The 17,929-nt window shown below is 35.6% G+C and overlaps 1 protein-coding gene across 7 annotated transcripts in view; it reads right to left on the bottom strand.

The window, feature by feature from the left end:
• Positions 1 to 529: 529 nt before the first annotated feature.
• Positions 530 to 17,929, bottom strand: part of UBR3 (ubiquitin protein ligase E3 component n-recognin 3) — a 104,076-nt gene continuing 86,676 nt past the window's right edge. For all 7 annotated transcript variants that reach the window (XM_027462185.3, XM_072040916.1, XM_072040915.1 and 4 more), the window contains 7 exons: positions 11,912 to 12,036; positions 8,646 to 8,753; positions 8,001 to 8,111; positions 7,031 to 7,207; positions 5,097 to 5,306; positions 3,611 to 3,750; positions 530 to 3,024 (listed from right to left, as the gene is read on the bottom strand). In XM_027462185.3, coding sequence (XP_027317986.1) covers positions 2,907 to 3,024; positions 3,611 to 3,750; positions 5,097 to 5,306; positions 7,031 to 7,207; positions 8,001 to 8,111; positions 8,646 to 8,753; positions 11,912 to 12,036 — 989 coding nt within the window. In that variant the 3' untranslated portion in view covers positions 530 to 2,906. The remainder of the gene's footprint in view (positions 3,025 to 3,610; positions 3,751 to 5,096; positions 5,307 to 7,030; positions 7,208 to 8,000; positions 8,112 to 8,645; positions 8,754 to 11,911; positions 12,037 to 17,929) is intronic.

Raw genomic sequence — 17,929 nt, 5'->3', positions numbered from 1 at the left:
ATACTGTGAGTTATTCAAGATTCCTATTACAGAGGTGATGAAAATATTCACTGAAAATTTCAGGCCACCACTAAAAACCAATGCTATTTATGCAAAGGTAGGAACAAGACTGCTTCACCAAGCATCTGAAAGGTCAAAAGAAAAGGTTTAATAAACAAATATATCCATTCAAAATTTTGCAGTAATAGTTATTCCAGAAGCAGATTTGACAGAAGATTCGTTTTCCCAGGACAGTTTCTCAGCATTTTAATGTTAGCACTTTGCAGCAGCAACACTGTAATAGCAGGCATAAAAGTAAGTACAACTGTAAGTGGTGTAGTTATGAGCAATATAAATTAATCCAAATTGTTAATCAAACATACACAACTGTGTGAAGTAATAAAGAGAAAAATACCAATTTTCTTTATGGGAAGTACTTTGCACAGTTAAACTTTTGACATTTAAAAAACTGCCTGGCTATTGTGTGGAATTCAGTAATGATTGTATTTTGGATGATGGGTGGATAGAAAAAAATTCACCAACACACAGATTGACAGTAGACTTTTATTAACATATCTTACAATGTCGATTACTGTATCCCTAGTTTTTGTAGTCCTCTGATGCATTTTAAAGATGGACTTAGATTCTACAGTAATGTACTGTACTTAAATGATCATTCATACAGGATATCACACCAGAACATTTGAGTAATACACACACGCCACTCTAGTTTGGACCTGTTATTTTTCAAGGTTAGCTTAATAAAGTAGGATAAAAAAAAGTAATGGGGGAAATTAAAATTCTTGTTTAGCAGCATGCAAGGATATTCAAGTACAATTTTCAACAAAGTAATTTTTTTGTGTTTTTAAATTGACTGGTGACTAATTCACCAGTACTAAAATAAACACTATGAAATACCCAAATGTTAAAGTTAAGGCTAATAGCTTTACTTCACATCCATATGCACAACCAGAGAACGTTCCATTTCAAATAGAACACAGTAATCAAATTCTGGATACGTTATCTCTTGTAAATATAACATTGGAGCTTCAAACTACAGATTACTCAAGTTCATGAGCCCTGTAATAATGTTATGCTGGAGATGTAAAGAATCTTTTTGTTCTTCAACCACACTTACAAAATGGCCTGATATTCATAATGAGCAATGCAAAAATATTACAGGCAGAACTTATGATACAGTATCAAAAAAGTAATATTTTGGAAAAGACATAACTGCTTAGTTGGCGAAAGAGTAATTCTAATCTTACAGGAAGTACTGTAATACTTTTGAAATATATATATATATTTATATGTCTGTATAAAAAACAGCATCCATTATTATGGGGGGTTTTTGAATTGCAGGTATCCAGAAAAACGTATTCTATTTACTCACTTTTCCTTCTGTCCATTCTCTTTGATTGCTATACAGTCATTCTATTTCCCCTATACACTTTTCACTAGATAATGACTTCCACTGGGGAACTGTTTTCAGTGTATATGTGGTTTTATCATAAGGTGTTTTTATTTAACACATATAAATTTTATTTTACACGCAAGCTATGAAAGTCAAAACTACCAAAAGTGCTAGGTAGTACTGAAATAGCCAATGTATGTCCAACACCTGTGAAAACATCAGTGGCGATATATTACATACCATTATTTTAGCTGTGATCTTTCCTGCCTACTTACACAGCATGGGGTTTAGCCCAGTCATGCCTGTTCCCATGATATTTTTTTTTTTTAAACCTCTAAACATGAACTGGTTTGGCATTCTTACAGTGAGGCTGCACATGCATTGGTTGTTCACATAGACTACCTCTCATTTGGTGTTTTTTTTTGTTGTTGTTGTTTGTTTTTTGTCCTTTGTTTGTTTCCTTTTTTTTTTTTTTTTTTTTTTTTTTAGGAAACCAAGCAGAAAGAGCAGTGATTACTCTGAACAAATACAGTATGGAAGAACCTCCTGAAGTGGCAAGAAAAATACAAATTATGTTTGATTTGTAGAATAGCCTGCATATTTCCAAACCAATCATTCTGGAACATGTATCTAGTTTGTAGTAGCAGGCAGGCTTGTGGTTATTACACTTATAATTGGGATCTCCATGTTGGGTGCCATACAAATTCTCTATATACAGCAATTTCTGTATGTGTTATCACTAACAGTTTATTCAATTAATACGGAAAAAGATCTCATCTCTGGAAGAGAAAACAGAATGTGTGTTCTGGATTACATTAAGAACAATAAGCTACCTAATTTACAGCTATTTCACGTATTTTATGGAGGAAAAGAAATCTATGAAATTCCTGAGAAAGCATAAGTTTTCAGTAATGCCTGAAATATTTCGATAGACCTCTTGTGGTAAGTGAAATATTTTTTAAAATTCAACTTTCAGACCAATTGTTATCATGCAGTCTCAATCATTTTACAATTCATGTCTAATTACAAATGCATATTAAGCAAAAACCTCAAACCAACACAAGAAAGGCAAAGAAAATTTATCCAACATATTTAGTAGATGTAGTACACATATACAGTTTCAGCAAAAATTGCTAAAATCTCAACTCCACGCAGAGAAAAATTAAAACTTGACAGGTAGCACTGGAGCCTCTAAACAACTGTAAGTAAAACTTGTGCTTCTTAACAATATTGGACTTAAAAAAAAAAAAACACAAAAGAAAAATGGACTACTGAGTGCAATCATTGCTCACACCATTTTGAGGATTTAATTTCAAATTGTTGTATCATTATTTAATAGCAACAGCAGCATATTATGCAAAAATTTCACGTGTTGACCAAGTTCCATTTCCCTTTTATGCCCATACCCCACTCCACCCCAAGCCAAAGAACTGAACTCCCATTCATTTAAAGCTATTGTCAGGTCGAGATGCATTCATTCATGGTAACAGCGATACGGTGTGAAGATGATGATTTACAAGCCATTATAATGTGGCCCCCACCTTTTATTGATATGATCAAAAGTATGAGACACCCATTGTTGTTCAAGCACTTTGTATCTTTCCTTGCATATGTAGAGAGGTTTACCACGCCTGTTAAAAAGACAATAACAATGGTTAATACATCAAATAAATGGAAAAGTTTCATTATTAATACAAATAATGTGGGATATTTGTATATATTTTTATCCCCAGTGGAAGCACACATCTTTATTGGTGAAGGGGCTGTTGGTTTCGTTTTTAGTAAAATAGCTGCTGGTACGTTCTCTTCTCCCTCTTGGATAGCAGAATTCAGAGAACAATTCTTGTTCTTTCAGGTATGTATAGCTTTCCTACATTGGAAACCAACTGCTTTGTTTGATTGAAGGCCAAACAACAATTTTCATATTTGGGAGAGACGTGTTTCCTGCTGGAACATTTAGAATTGAATCCTTCTGCTGGGTGGGCGCTTGATGCATGTAATTCTGTTTATGAGTACATGTTCACGATTACACAATTACTCTGTTCATTATTACACGATTTGGGCCTCGAAAACTAAGATCAGTCTAACTTGTGGAAAATGGGAGTTTTTCCCTCAAGGAAAGTAGGTATTTTTTATCTGTTACTGCAGATATTGCATTATATAAAGTTGATAATACATAGAACAGCAACAATAAAACACTTGTAATTAAAATATTACCTAAGATCTCTGTCTTCTTCACCATGTGCATCTAGATAAACAGAACCCCAAAGGCAGAAACGATGACCTCGTATGATGATGATTACAGATGCATTAATCAAAAGAAATATTCCTGTCCCAGCTCCACAGTTTTGAGAATGCTGTAATATTATGGATGTAGAAAAGGAAGAGTACAAAGATTCAGTTAGTGACTGTCGGTTTTATGACAAAAAGATTTTCCAAATAGTAACTAGTTTTCCTTGAAATAACATAACACACATTATTTACTAAGGAACAGCCTGACAAAGTATAGCCTGCCCCCAAATTCTCCAAGCAAACTAGAAGTCCATGTCTTATGCTGCCATAACAACTTCAACATACAAAAATGGTTGTCTGCTTTAAAAAATGGAAGATGCTCTTTATCCTATTAAGAGTTACCTAAGAAAAATGAGAAAAAAATATTCTCAAAACTAATAATTAATTTTTAAAATTCATTCCTGCTTGCTTCAATGTCATTCACTACTAGTTAATACAGATTGTGGCATTTACAATCAATTTATTTTGTCAATAAAAATCTGTTTTTCATACAGTATTATGACGACTGGAGGCTGTAATCCCACTGACTAAAATCTTACATAATTATTTAAATATATCTTTAATTATTCTTCTTTATACCTTTGTTTGCATGAAGCTGAAACCTTAACTGTTACTTACATTTACACTTTAAATTTTGCTCACCTCTCATTCTTCCACTATAATAGCAGTAGAAAAAAGAAAAAGGTGAGTGCAAGGAATTTTGGAAAAGTCCAAGATCCGTATGGAACTTCTTTGGGTTTGCTTTTATGTCCCATTTGTAAATAGCTCCCCAAGAAATTCCCCTCAGTTTTGTGAAGCCCACGTAGTTCCAATGTTCTAATAACTATTCTATGATGGGAAGCAGAACAGCTCTCAAAGTAAACCTTAATCACGGACAGGAAAGTGATACTATGTGCTGTCCAACTCAGGTTCCTGAAGGAACTTAAATATAAGCTGACTAGAAAAATTTGCTGCTGAATTGAAGTTGAAGGCCTTAAAATGATGCTTGTTTAGCTATAGTCTGCAGATCACTAGTAGACCGTCAGGTACCAAAAAACGTTCCATGAAACAAACATACATTGATATTCTTATGTACACAAAAATCAAGGCAACAAAACAGAGGAAAATTAAAATGATATATAAGCATTCTGGATGCACACAAATTTCAATAGGTTGTGAATGAAAACCATGTGTCAACATTGCCCATGGTGGCTTTCTAAGAGTTTTTCAAAGAGGCGAAAAGGGCTTGGGGTTTAAAAAGGTTAATAAAGTTGCTCTTCAGAATCCAGTCTAGGTCCATCTTACCAGAAATGAGCAATAAACATTATACAAACATGTTTTTATAAGAAAAACATCCAGACTAAGTGATGGAGTTAAAAATCATCTATCAGTGTAAGAATCTATTACAGAACTGGAATTCTTTCTCTCTTACCAGTACACATTCACAGTAACTCTGTTGTTTGCAGCATAGTCCTTTCAAGCATACGAAAGTACCACAAACTAGACAAACAGCAGGATCTTTAGGAACCTTGGTACAAACAGTACAAGTCTTTCTGTGATAATACTGAAAAATGGTATTATAATTCTCAGGCAACTGAAGGAGGCGTGGCAAGTCCCACTTAGGCTCCTGGATAAGCAAAGCCTAGAAGGAAGATAAGAACAACCTATGAGTTCTACACATTGATTTATTTAGAACTAAGAAAAGAATACCAAAGAAAGGAAGCATGCCATTTAAAATTCTCTCAATTCTTCTCTGTTTGAGAAATTCAGAAGTGTCTTACAACAGTAGACTACTCTTGGTGAACACCCTCCTTGAGGTCACTTTTCTAACAGTTAAAAAAGGAGAGCTAACCTTTTCCCATGTATGTTTTCTAAACATGACACTTTAAGTGAAAAAAAACCTTCATAACTAAAGCAAAGAGGATTAAGATTGGCCTATAGGGAAGACTGCAGGTCACTATCTGCATCAAAAATTTATCTCAGAAACTTCACTGTCAAACCCTGGCAATGATTATGAAAGCTGTCTCTTAAATAAAATTTAGACAAACTCTTCCTTCCTTTGTTTTGGAGTTAGGCTATGTAACTGGTATTTGAAAGCAGGTGCCTGATTTTCAAAACTGCAGTGCATTTTGAGGTCATTAAGAACTGATCAGCACTCCAAACTTTTTGGAAAACCAGGTGTTACGTAAATACTGGTTTCAGGCCTAACTGTTCTCTTCTGCTCTTGAAAATGCTGTCCAATTTATTTATCTATTTTTAAAGACACTTCTGTGTTTTGCTTCAACCTACTTTATCTTACTGGCTTTATAATTGATGGGCACAAGGGTCAGATGGGATCTTTGTTCACAAGAATAGCACCTGTCCCTTTTCAATCATGAAAAGAACAGTTTCACTGCAATCTCTCTCAAACGCCTATCAATTCGCAGCAACTGTATTTCGAGGTTAATCTTAGTATTCAAATATTCATTTGCAACATCATAATTTACACCTGCAAAATATTAAGAGACAGACACACTCTGCAGAGCCAGGAAAGCATCTGGCCTGCTCTTTAACACCATTAACTTAGGAGAGGTGGACTTAAAATGTTGACATGCATCTTCTTTTTATGTCCATATCCACTAACATTTCTGATTACAATTTGTCGTGGTTTAACCCGGCCGGCAGCTAAATACCACGCAGCCGTTCGCTCACCCTCCCCCCTCCCTCTCTGGGACGGGGGAGAGAAATGGAAAGTGAAGCCCATGAGTTGAGATAAAGACAGTTTAATAAGACAGGAAAATAATAATAACAAAAATAATAATAACAATAATAATAATAATGATACAATAGTGATAATATGAAAGTAATAATAGTATGTACAAACAAGTGATGCACAATGCAATTGCTCACCACCCACTGACTGATGCCCAGCCTAACCCCGAGCAGTCCGGCCCCCTCCCCCCGGCTAGCCACCCCTATATATTGTTTAGCATGATGTCAGATGGTATGGAATACCCCTTTGGCTAGTTTGGGTCACCTGTCCTGGGTCTGTCCCCTCCCAGCTCTTACTGCACCCCCAGCCTGCCCATTGGCAGGACAGAGCAAAAGGCTGAAATGTCCTTGGCTTAGTATAAGCACTGCTCTGCAACAATTAAAGCATTGGGGTGTTATCAGCACTCTTCTCATCCTAAGCCAAAACACAGCATTCCACCAGCTACTAGGAAGAAAATTAATTCTGTTCTAACTGAAACCAGGACACAATTCCTCTCTCATTTACGAGTCAGCTTCTGAGATCCTTATCCAAAAGGAAAAGACATACGCAGTGAAACAAGCAATAAATAACCATTCCTACATTAGCACTGTTTTGAAAGTAATTTTGCTACATACCTTTACTTGATCTGGATGTCGTTCTGCAAATGAAGCCAACTCTGAGCACCACTGTGATATCATGTCAAATGCTGGCACTGGCCAATTGAGACAAGAGGCACTGGTGAATTGATCAGATGACTGAAAAGATGGTAATAGACCTAGGCAGCTTGCAAGAACTGTGAATTCTTCATCTTCCTTTTGATACAAAACCAGAAGTTTCAAATTAATACCTATGCTTTGAATTTCTGTAGTTTATTAAACTACATGTAGTTCACATAAAAAATGCGTCTATTCCAATAACAACAGTAAAGATATTAGCATCATTGTGTTAGAACATCTTCACACACACAGAAAACAGTCCATGTCTTCAAATTACCTCAAATTGGATTCTCAAAATACAACTGGTCAGAAAATAAAAACAAACAACCATCACACAATGAAGTCCAAAATGGCTCCTATCAGTTTCAGGTATGAGAATTGTGATGCAAGAAAGTAGGGAAGTTGATCTGCAGCAAGCTCTATTTGAATCAGCTTAAAATGTCTGGAGCTTAAACATAATCGTATGCTGATGCAAAGTCTCTAAGAATAAAGTCCCAAATATTAACAGACATTAGCAACTCAGGACTGAAGTCCAGTCTGTGTGGAAATTATATAATCTCTGAAAATGCAGCACAAGCTTTAAAACTATGTTGGTATTTTATAGACAGGTAAGTATGACCTGATAAAATAAATATGTTTTGTTGTTGTTGTTTGTGTTTTTTTTAATACACATTGTTTTTCAGGGAAATTGACCTAAAAAAAAAAAAAAAAAAAAAGATGCTGCAATGATGCAGAAGAATGCTAGAAAATATGATTTAAAAAGAAAAACACTCAGGAGAGAAAATATATGCCATGGGAAAAAGAAAAAAAAAAAGGCAACCTTTGAAGGTTTTGTTTGTTTTCAAAATTTCTAGCTTTTAAATGTGAGTGTGCACCTTCCAGTCTGTACCTGGCAGCTAGGTAAATCCCCTCCAAAAAGATGGTGTTGAAGAAGGCTGGTGATCCTGAGGAAAGGTAGACAGAACTGTTGCAGATAGCACTCTACAGAATCAGGATTTACCTAGAGGGGAGGAAAGCAATTACTATATTCTGACCCGGATAAGCTGTCTCCTATGAAAGAAACTCCAGTATTAACCATTTTATTTATACTCCAGTTTTAACTGGACACCTTGAACAGAGTGCATCAAACAAACATAAGTTCCAAAGGCTGATTATTTCACTAATAATCTGGAAAAAAAAAACGTTTCTCTGCACCCCCACCTCAATTCCCCCTCCCCCCCCCAATATTTTTTCTACTTACACGTTCAGTTTTTGAAGTTTCTGAAAGGCATTTTGTACACATGATTAGAAAACACAATTGTAAGAAATATTTGTCGATAACGTTCTCAGCATTGTCCCTGTATGGTATTACTAAAAGAAAGATTTGCACAGGCAAACTGTCCCAAGGGGATGTGCTTTGATCCAGAAAATAAGAGTCGTACTGCAATCTTTAGCAAGATCAGAGAAAACTCATTATAACAACTAGGCTGAAAGAATTAAATGAGAGATGGAAAGGGGGATACACTGTATACATTTCCAAGAGGTTTGCCAATACCACTGTTAATTCTTCAGTCTCTCCTTCTTCGAATATCTTCCCCTTAGACAGCTCACTAACCACATGACCCAGCAATACTTCCCATGATTTTTCTCCACCGGATGTATTCTGAAAATAAGGAGAAAAAAATATGCAAGTCACAAAAAGGAGAAAATTTTCTGAAGAGCAATGAAGTACGTTTCCTTTTAATCAGCGCATGAATTTTGACTTAAAGATGCATGTTTAAAATAAATTGAAAATCTAATTCTACACAAGGGGAACACGTTTAGTTCATACAATGAAATGTGAATTGCTACTTAAAGTACGTATGTCATAAACTGAATTATATGAAAACACTCTCCTGTGCATTTCCCATTTTTGGGTGTGAGTATAGAAAATGTTTAAGGTTAGGAGAAATTGCTTTATGGACACAATCTGTTTTGACAGATTTTGAATAAAATAAATGTTAAGAAAAAAATATTATTTTCTAAAATGCACCAACCAGAATGAGTTACAAAACACTTGCCATCTATTGTAAATTGAAATGAGTCTATGAGAAAATGGAACACTGTTTGGAATGAACTGTATCGAGTAGAGATGGGAAAAATTATTTAGTGGAAAGACTAGCCACTTGGCTTTGTGCAACACCATTCAAAGGCAACAATTATAGAAAGCCATCAGAAACAGAAAGAAGAGAAATAATTATAGGAATACTGCTAAGTCATACAAGATTGTTTCCAGAGAAAACACGATTGAATATGTATTTCGAGCTGTGCTGGTTGCTTGATCACTTGGCAGCAACACAAAGGCAAGACTTCAGCTCAAGTTTGATGTCTAGAACACCAAACAAAGATTCACTTGGCATTATCCACAAAATAAAAAAATTAAGTAACACATGATCTGCGTAGTCATCCTAGGATCCAAATGTCAGTATTATCAGCATGTAAAAAAAAGACAGTCTGAACCATATGTTTAAAACCATTAGGTCCTCAAGAAACTTTGAAGAACAGAGTTGGATTTCTAAACTAAAACTGACTTCCCTTGTCACAAACAAAGCAAAAGAGTTCACTTGAGGACTATGGCTAAGCTCATGTCTGCTTCTAGGCACTAGCAAGAAAGTGGAGGCTGAAAGAAGAGATGGGCTGCAGAACTGTTGGGAGAGAGAAAGTGGGACCTGTGTGATTACATCACTGACCAGCCCTCAGTGCACAAAGATCTCTTGAACACACGGGGTCCAGACAGCATTATGCTGGATAAGGAGGAGGGAGAGAAACTGGAAAAAAATCTGAGGAAGGACAAGCTCAAAGTGTCTGCAAAGCTGCAAGACACTTGAAATAGAAGCCAAGAAAAAAAGAGTAGGTGTCCCTGAAGGGTTGAGAATAATGTAGAGATCAACTTAAACGCATACAGCCAAGCTGCTATCAGAACTTGGACCTCTGTACACAGATGATCTACACAAGACAGACAAGAGGAAAGAGGAGGATGTTTCCAAGGGAGAGAGAGATGTTCTCATTACAGTGCATGTGTGGCACGGAGCACTGTCCTTATTTACCTCTTCTTTGCTCTCCCACTTGAAAAACTGTCAGCTTCCAATGGGCTTCTCACAGGAGAAGAGTCAAAATTCTCAAACTGATAAAGTTTGGGTTAGATGAACTACACTAGATAACAGCATCCATTAACTGTAACATACTGTTTAAAAGACTACCATTTTCCACTCAGCCTTAATATCCAAACACAAGTATGCTAGTGGAAATTCTACTAAAATGCTGTCTTTAATACCAAAACAAACAGCTACTTCAAAAATCCATTATCTGAGACATTATCATTATTTGTAAGCCTAAAGCACAAATACCCTTTGTGTTCTGCAAATGCCTTTATGCTTCTATAAGAAAACAACTTAGTACTAATAGGTAGCAAGCCTACCTACCACATGCCTTAAGTCTACTTTGACACAATAAAATCTCACTGTAGACAGCAAATTAAGCATTTTAAGTGCATGTTCAGATAAATCCCAACTTCTGCTACTAACAAAGAGGCAGTCCATGGGCTACGAAAAAAATATAAACTGGTAACATTTTAATATATTCTTATGCCTTCTAACAAGAATTTAAAACTACAAAATCTATCATTTGGGAGTCACTGAAGTAAAAAGAAAAATGCAATCTTCCCCCCACCCCCCCCCAGCCCCAGAAAACCCAGTAATAAAAGCTCACCAGCAACATTAGCAATGTTTTCAAGCAGGTGTTCTTGAAATTCTAATGTGACACGGTATTGAAGGAAGGGGGTGAAGTGAGAGCTAACAAAATGCAGTATTGCATTTGTGATCTCAAATGCTTAATGCAAGTCTGGAAAAAAGTTCTGCATAGCAGCAGTTTGGTCAGCAGATAATTTGTACTTAGTACCTTGGGGGTAGTGACATACCAGTACACCAAAGAGGACTTAAATGTGAAAAGCAGGTTGTGTTTCTCAGTGTGTCTTCTGTTTTACAGCCAACATAATCTAAGACCCAACTGTTGTATAAAGGGATATTCCTGCTCCCATATCCTCTCCTGGCCCCAATGCTTCCATCCTTTCTCCTGGTCTGCACTGGCACTCTTCTCACCCTCTGGAGAATCAATCCATGGAGCAGAAAACTGAAGTAAATGACAACACCAGTGCATGAAGAAGTGGGGGATGCATAGGAAGGCTAAGGTTAACCGTATCTTTTGGTAGCAACTGGCACTCAATCAGCTCAACTTCACTATACTTGCAAATGCCATCAAAAGGCAAGGACATGATAGGGAAATATTTACCTGTCTGGTTTAGAAATTTCCTGAATTCCTTTCTGCCTCTTCCTCATAAGAGCACTCTAGACTGCAAATTCAGAAAAATGTGCATGGCTGGCCATGAATAGCATGAATAAACAGGAAAAAGACTGAGTATTTTTCCAGTGGCAAACTTACTTGCCTACATGTTCTGTAAAGGAATGCATTAAATCAATACATTGAAGCACAGTAAGGCTTCAGTTTTACTGGAAAGAATACTACCTTTACTGCATACCACTGTAATGAACCCGAGTGATACTGCATACCTACATTCTCGTATCTGAAATTTAGTTCTGGAACTAGAAACTTTTCCTAAAATCTGCAAAGCCTGCAAAAATAGCACATGCAAAAACAAAATACTGGATTTCTGTGAAGGAGAAGCAAATTATTATATGCAGATTAGATATAAGTAGAGACAGCTGTTACACTTCTACCAGAAATAGATAAGGAAAAGTTCATAACTGTTTTAATAACTTAACCAACCTTTTTGAGAGCTCCTGACTCTTTCCATGCCATTCTATCTTCAGCACTACATTTAACAGAAAGTGCTGCCAAGGCTTGAGTATACAATAAAGTGAAAAGCACCTTTATAATGCAGGTGAAGTGTTCTGTAAAACAAAGGAAATAATTTATAAACATTTCTATTTTTAGCAAATATATTTATTACAGCCTTTAGCTAAAGAAGCGATGCTTCTCAAATGAAAAGCAAAAACAACATGAAAAGCATAAAAGCACACAAAACAAGATAACTATATTTGCTGGCTTTCAAAAATTACTTGGCAGCCTTAGTGAACTGCACGAGTAAAGGACAAGTTATTTTCCACTGCTCCATATGTTCATCTTAATCCTGATCAGCAGTAATCCTTCCTAGGGACTTGGTGATATTACAGAATTCTGTTTTGTCCAAATGTTGCATCAAGGTAAGCTACTGATTACCGATAGCTGCAACTAATTGGGTCCTGTAAATGTAAGCAAGCATCTTCCTGTACCTGTTGGTAATGATTAAATCATTTTACATTCATGCAAATACTGGAAAAGTTAAGTTCCCAAAGAAATGCAAGAAGGACATTTAACACATTTCATTTTCTCTCTCTCCATTTCCCAATATGGATCCAGGTATATAAGACGTGCTGCAAATCACCCTTTAATGAGTACCTATTTACCAATGTTCATGTGAATACAGAACTAGGACAAAAGATAAACTGTCATTTTAGAACTTGCTTTCTTTTAAGAAATCTTTGTTTACACTTTTTCATAGCATTTTAAGGGCTTATCTCCTACATACAGGCTGCAGGAGAAAGGCTTTGAAATCTTTTCTGGGAAGCTAGTGTAGTCAATATAAGACTTCCTAAAATTGGGACAGGAAAAAAGGTAAATGTGATCATTCTCTGAAATCAAGATATGGTAACCATCCTTTTCTCTCCTTTTACTCCAGGCTGTACTTCCCATCTCAAATAATCTGATTTCTTAAAAATCTAGGTAGATCAAAGATGTTTCTATCATTACTTACACCATTCCTTAAGCATAACAGTAATACATTATCTAAAACAATGTGTACAAAAATGAGGGTTTTTAAGTCTACTCAGGCTTTGAAGTTAAGCAAAATAATTTTATTTACAGAAACACCTCACAAAAATTGGGTTAAACTCATTTTTCTCCCCAAAGGATTTAAACAAGTTTCGTACATGAAAATGAAAAGGCGGTAAGGGAGATGAATTGCCTTGTTTCTCTGTTCTTATATCTAACATCAAAACACACTATTGAGTTCTAAAATGAATACAAAGTCTGAATATATAATGAAGTCTGTGAACTAACAATTGTTTATTTAACAAATGCTTACAAATTAATGCAGATGCGAATACTTTTTAATGTCACTGAGTATATACAATAAGCACAATTTAAGCATGTAAAAGAGTATTTGTAACTATGTAATGAAAATTACTTTTTTGTATTACCTTCCTTCAGAGCTTACGTTAAACATGACACTGAACACTGCTATATTTCACCGAAATTATTCTACAGTAAGTAGCATTATAATTGGTTTTCCTCTCCCCATTACCCCAGAAGGAGAATCCACCAGATCTGAATAGCTCTTTAGGCCATACATTTTTTCTCTGCTGAGACCTCTGCTTTCTTAAAAATCCTTCTTATATAGAAATCCTAAATATATGATGTATTATTTTTACACCTAAAGCAGCAAAACTAGACCACTGGTCAACATTCACTGATCTGCCACAATCCATTTCATCCTCTAGATCTGTTCTGCTGAGGTTGTTATACAGTGCTCGCATGGGGTTTCTTAGCATACTACAACTATTTCACTTTTTAAAAATCTGATTTCTGTTAAATAGGATTCTTCTTCATCCCTATCCCCACTTAAAATCTCTAATGAATTTATTAATTAGATATAATGTTTTTGTATACTATAGATTTAAAAATAAATTGATGTTCTTGTATTTACTATCATGATTCTTAAGTGATTATGAATTAGGTTTTGGAGAATACAGAATTGGACAAAAATACAATCTCATATATAATAAGGGAAGTGGTCTGGACTACTCCTCCTATGAGGTCCTGACTTCTGTACAAACAAGTTTAATCCTGCGTTTTTAGGAAAATATCAGAGGAGCAGCTCAGAAGCAGTATGCTGTGTAATGAGAGCCCAGGCTTTGAAAACAAGTATTCTACAGTCAAAAACATCCCATGGGAGGGGCACTAATACCACAAGCTGTAGTACCAATTGTCATTTAACTACTATGTTATCTCATTTGTAAAATGCAAGATATTTGACATCTGTAGGTATCCATAATCTTAGAGCCGTTATGTGCTCACCTACCACAAAGAGCTGTTTCTTTGCAAAGAGCTATTTTACTCGCCTTTCTGTGGAGCATGCTGGGGCTGCTCAGTGTTTTCCCACGGCCCCCTGGTGGAGCCTGTGTGCTTTTGTTAAGTCTTTTCCCCTTAATAACCTTAAGGATTGCTAGTGTATTTGTATGTTGTGAAGCTTTTGGTCCTTTATGTTGCAACTGATACACTGTGCAATATTCTGCACTAAAATACAGTTAGGACTTGCATGTTTGTACACAAAGACTAATGTGTTATTATTCTGACAGTCTAGAAGTTTTATTATTGGGGCTAGTTCACTATAATCAAGACAGTTTAGTGCAGAATTTTTGTATTTATTTTTATACAGTATTGAGAAATGCTTTTATGTTTTTATTTTTTAAGCTTTTTAAACAAAACTTTTTGGACCCAAATTAATTCACAGCACTCCATCCCATTATGTACATTAAACAACTCCCCTTTAAATATAAAGCTTATACAAGAAACACTTCTAGAAGCCTAACACTAGCTTTAGTGCAAGAAGTGTGCAGATGAATGCATTTATTAGTGTCTATATGCATCTTTCATTTAACTGTGATTGCAAATTAGATGGTGCATGTTGTCAGGCAATGACTACAGAAAGAATCCACAAAGCAAATCAAATACAAAATGAAGGACCTTTTTTAGTGAACTCAAAAGGGCATCTTCATATGAACAGCCCTTGAAAATGTTCTTCTTCATCTGAAACTTGAACAGGTATTTGAAAAAATAACTTCAGAACAAAGGGAGACAGCACTGAACTTCAGATAATTCATGAAAGGTATAGTGAAAGTCCCAGTATACAGATAAATATTTCAGCTTCCACACTGAAATTGGATACTACTCAAGTTGATTACATTCATTTTATATTTAGTCAAGATCCTTACCCAATCATTAAAGAAAAGTGTTAGTGTTCACCCCAGTGCTGCTTGCTCTATTTCCATTGCATGACATTGAAACTTTCTAGAAAATCAAAAAAGTGTCAGAGCATCCAGGTCAGACTCTGGCATTCAGGCCTTATTAGAGTCGAGGAGAAAAAAACAAAGGGACTGAACTTAGGTATTACATGCCAAGGAAGGAAATCTTTTCTACATAATATATTAGCTGGGCTAAACTCTCAAAGAACAGCTTTTGAGTTTATCACTCCCAAATCATGGATCTCTTAACAGCAGCACTGCAGCACATGCTAGAGCACTGCCAGGCTGCATAACAGGGCTTCAGCAAGCACCCATGCTGCTGTGTGATGCTCCTCACACATGGCACCAAGCACAGTGCCAGGCCACTGATGGCCAGATGACCACTGATTCTGTTGCACCTACTTGCCCCATGCTCACCCAGATCCAGTTTTTAATAATACAGTGGTGTTTTTCCACTTTCAAAGCAAAGCAGAAATTGAAGCCACATGAAGCTATGAGCACTAATCTGCCCACAGGGGTCTCAAGTCAGGTACAATTAATGGTGACTATGAAGAATGTCCATTTTGAATTAAGTGACTTGTTCAACATATAGAAATAGTGTTGCAGAAAGGGCATAGATTTCAGTTTACAAGGACATAAATTTAAGTTGTTTTTTTGTTTTTTTTTTTTTTTTAAACTTCCAAGCCACTGTCTCCATTCTGTATTAGCTTTCTTCATACAGAATATCATTTCCTACTTCTGTAAGAAAGGAGCTAGAGATCTTACAAACAAATTCTTCATTTTCTATCATTCACTGTTGATGAGTCCTAATTCACAACACCGTGAACTGCCCATCTCATGTACTACCACTGCCACAGAATTGAACCAGAAACACCTATGTGGATCATTATTTAGTCTTGTACAAATTTCAAAATGCAGAGCATGTGAAGCCTATAAAAGCTACACCTATGTTCTACTGTCAAAATCTGAAAAAAAACTGTTTTAGTATCTTAAACACAGTGGTCATTTTGCTGATTACACATGAGGTACACTATGTTCTTCTTTCTGTTCTTTAAAAAATCTGGTAAATGCTTGTAAATTCTCTGACCTCCACCACAAAGTTTCTCCTGTAAAAAAAATGATTTAGTTTATAGTGTTTTTTCTTTGTGATGAATTCAGATCAATTTTCTTCTCTGAATGAAGAGGCTGAACAGTATTGGCATTTTTATTGCTTTAATCGATGTCAGATTGAAAAAGATACCAACACCCATTCACAAGTTAATAGGGTAGTTAACACAATTCCTCATGCTGTATCTAAAGGGCAAAAGATGAAGTTTGGGTCCTTCCTTATAGAACACTCATTTGTTTATTTCTCTGTTTTAAAAACGCAGTATAAACAAAAAGGATTTTGAGTATGATTTCTAAAAAGAAAAGATGAAAAAGAAAAAAAAATGAAAAAAGAAAGATGAAAAAGAAAAGAAAGATGATTTCTAAACTAAAACTTTAGTTTTAGTTTCCTGTAAGGATGCAAATATGGTTTCTCTGAACACAGCAACAAACCTAATAAACGATACTACAAAACCAGTAGCATTAGAAAATAGCATTGACGCTGAAAGGAGGGAAATTTTTCATTGAGTCTAAACCTACAGAATCACCATTACTGGGAGGTTCTGCACCATACTGCAACACCATCTCTTCTGCGATGTATTTAAGTCTATTGTTATTGGAAATCATCTATCAGGGCATACAAGCATCAACCCTGTCTGAACACTGGTGTCAGCCAAGTCCACAGGTCCTGCGCCCTGCAATCACTCTAAAACAGCAAAAAACATTCAGGAAGCAGCAGAGTCAAATGTACATTTTTTTTTTTTTTTATCCCTGTCACTGGCCTGCCACATGACCCTGCACAAGATGTTTTTACCTTTTCATGCATCAGCTCTCTACTAAGAATTAATGATATTGACATTCAACTCTTTGACCTATGCACCCATTACAAAAGTTCTGAACAAATATGTTACCTGTTTTTCTGAACTGCATTCTACACCTCAGGACAGAGCATTATGAAAGACTTTCTCTTCCTTCTGCCTAACTGTTTTGATGAAATCAAAATTAGAAAGATAAATGGCAATTTATTTCCAATTTAATGCTTTGTAGATTTGGAGTGGTTACATTCATCTTCTTCCTGACACTTGCCTTTTTCCTTTCAAATGCAACTCATACTAAAGCTAAGAGCACAATCACAATGTGCTACTGATGTGTGGTATTTTATGGAATTCTCCACAGGATGCCTTACTATTATTAACTGAATGCTGTCTTTCCTACGATAAACATACACCTTCATAGATGTTATTCTCCAGTGCTTGAATATAAACTACCAAAAGACTTATTTGTACTTTGACTTCACCTCTATCTCCTTATTTTTCAGAAGTTAGTCTCATTATACTTTAATTTATTGCTCTTGTTCTTCTGAATACAAATTAAATTTATTTTAAAATTGTGGTTAAAGAAAAGTGTGTTTTGGACAGTATGCTTCCTATTCCCTTTTTTATTTTTTAACTTCTAGTATTTTCATACTTTAATTATTGATGGGACATATTTAAACCATAAATATGTACACTGAATCAAAAGAACCACAACCCACAATGTCAACAGACACACACAGTTGCTTGAGCTGAACATTCAATAGTAAGGACTGAACACCTCTTCAGTGGAAGCAAATTTTTGGTTACACTTAGTAAATTAG

Source organism: Anas platyrhynchos, chromosome 7 (assembly GCF_047663525.1).
Source record: "Anas platyrhynchos isolate ZD024472 breed Pekin duck chromosome 7, IASCAAS_PekinDuck_T2T, whole genome shotgun sequence".
In the NCBI taxonomy this organism is placed as follows: Eukaryota; Metazoa; Chordata; class Aves; order Anseriformes; family Anatidae; genus Anas; species Anas platyrhynchos.
This window is presented reverse-complemented; position numbering and strand designations above follow the sequence as displayed.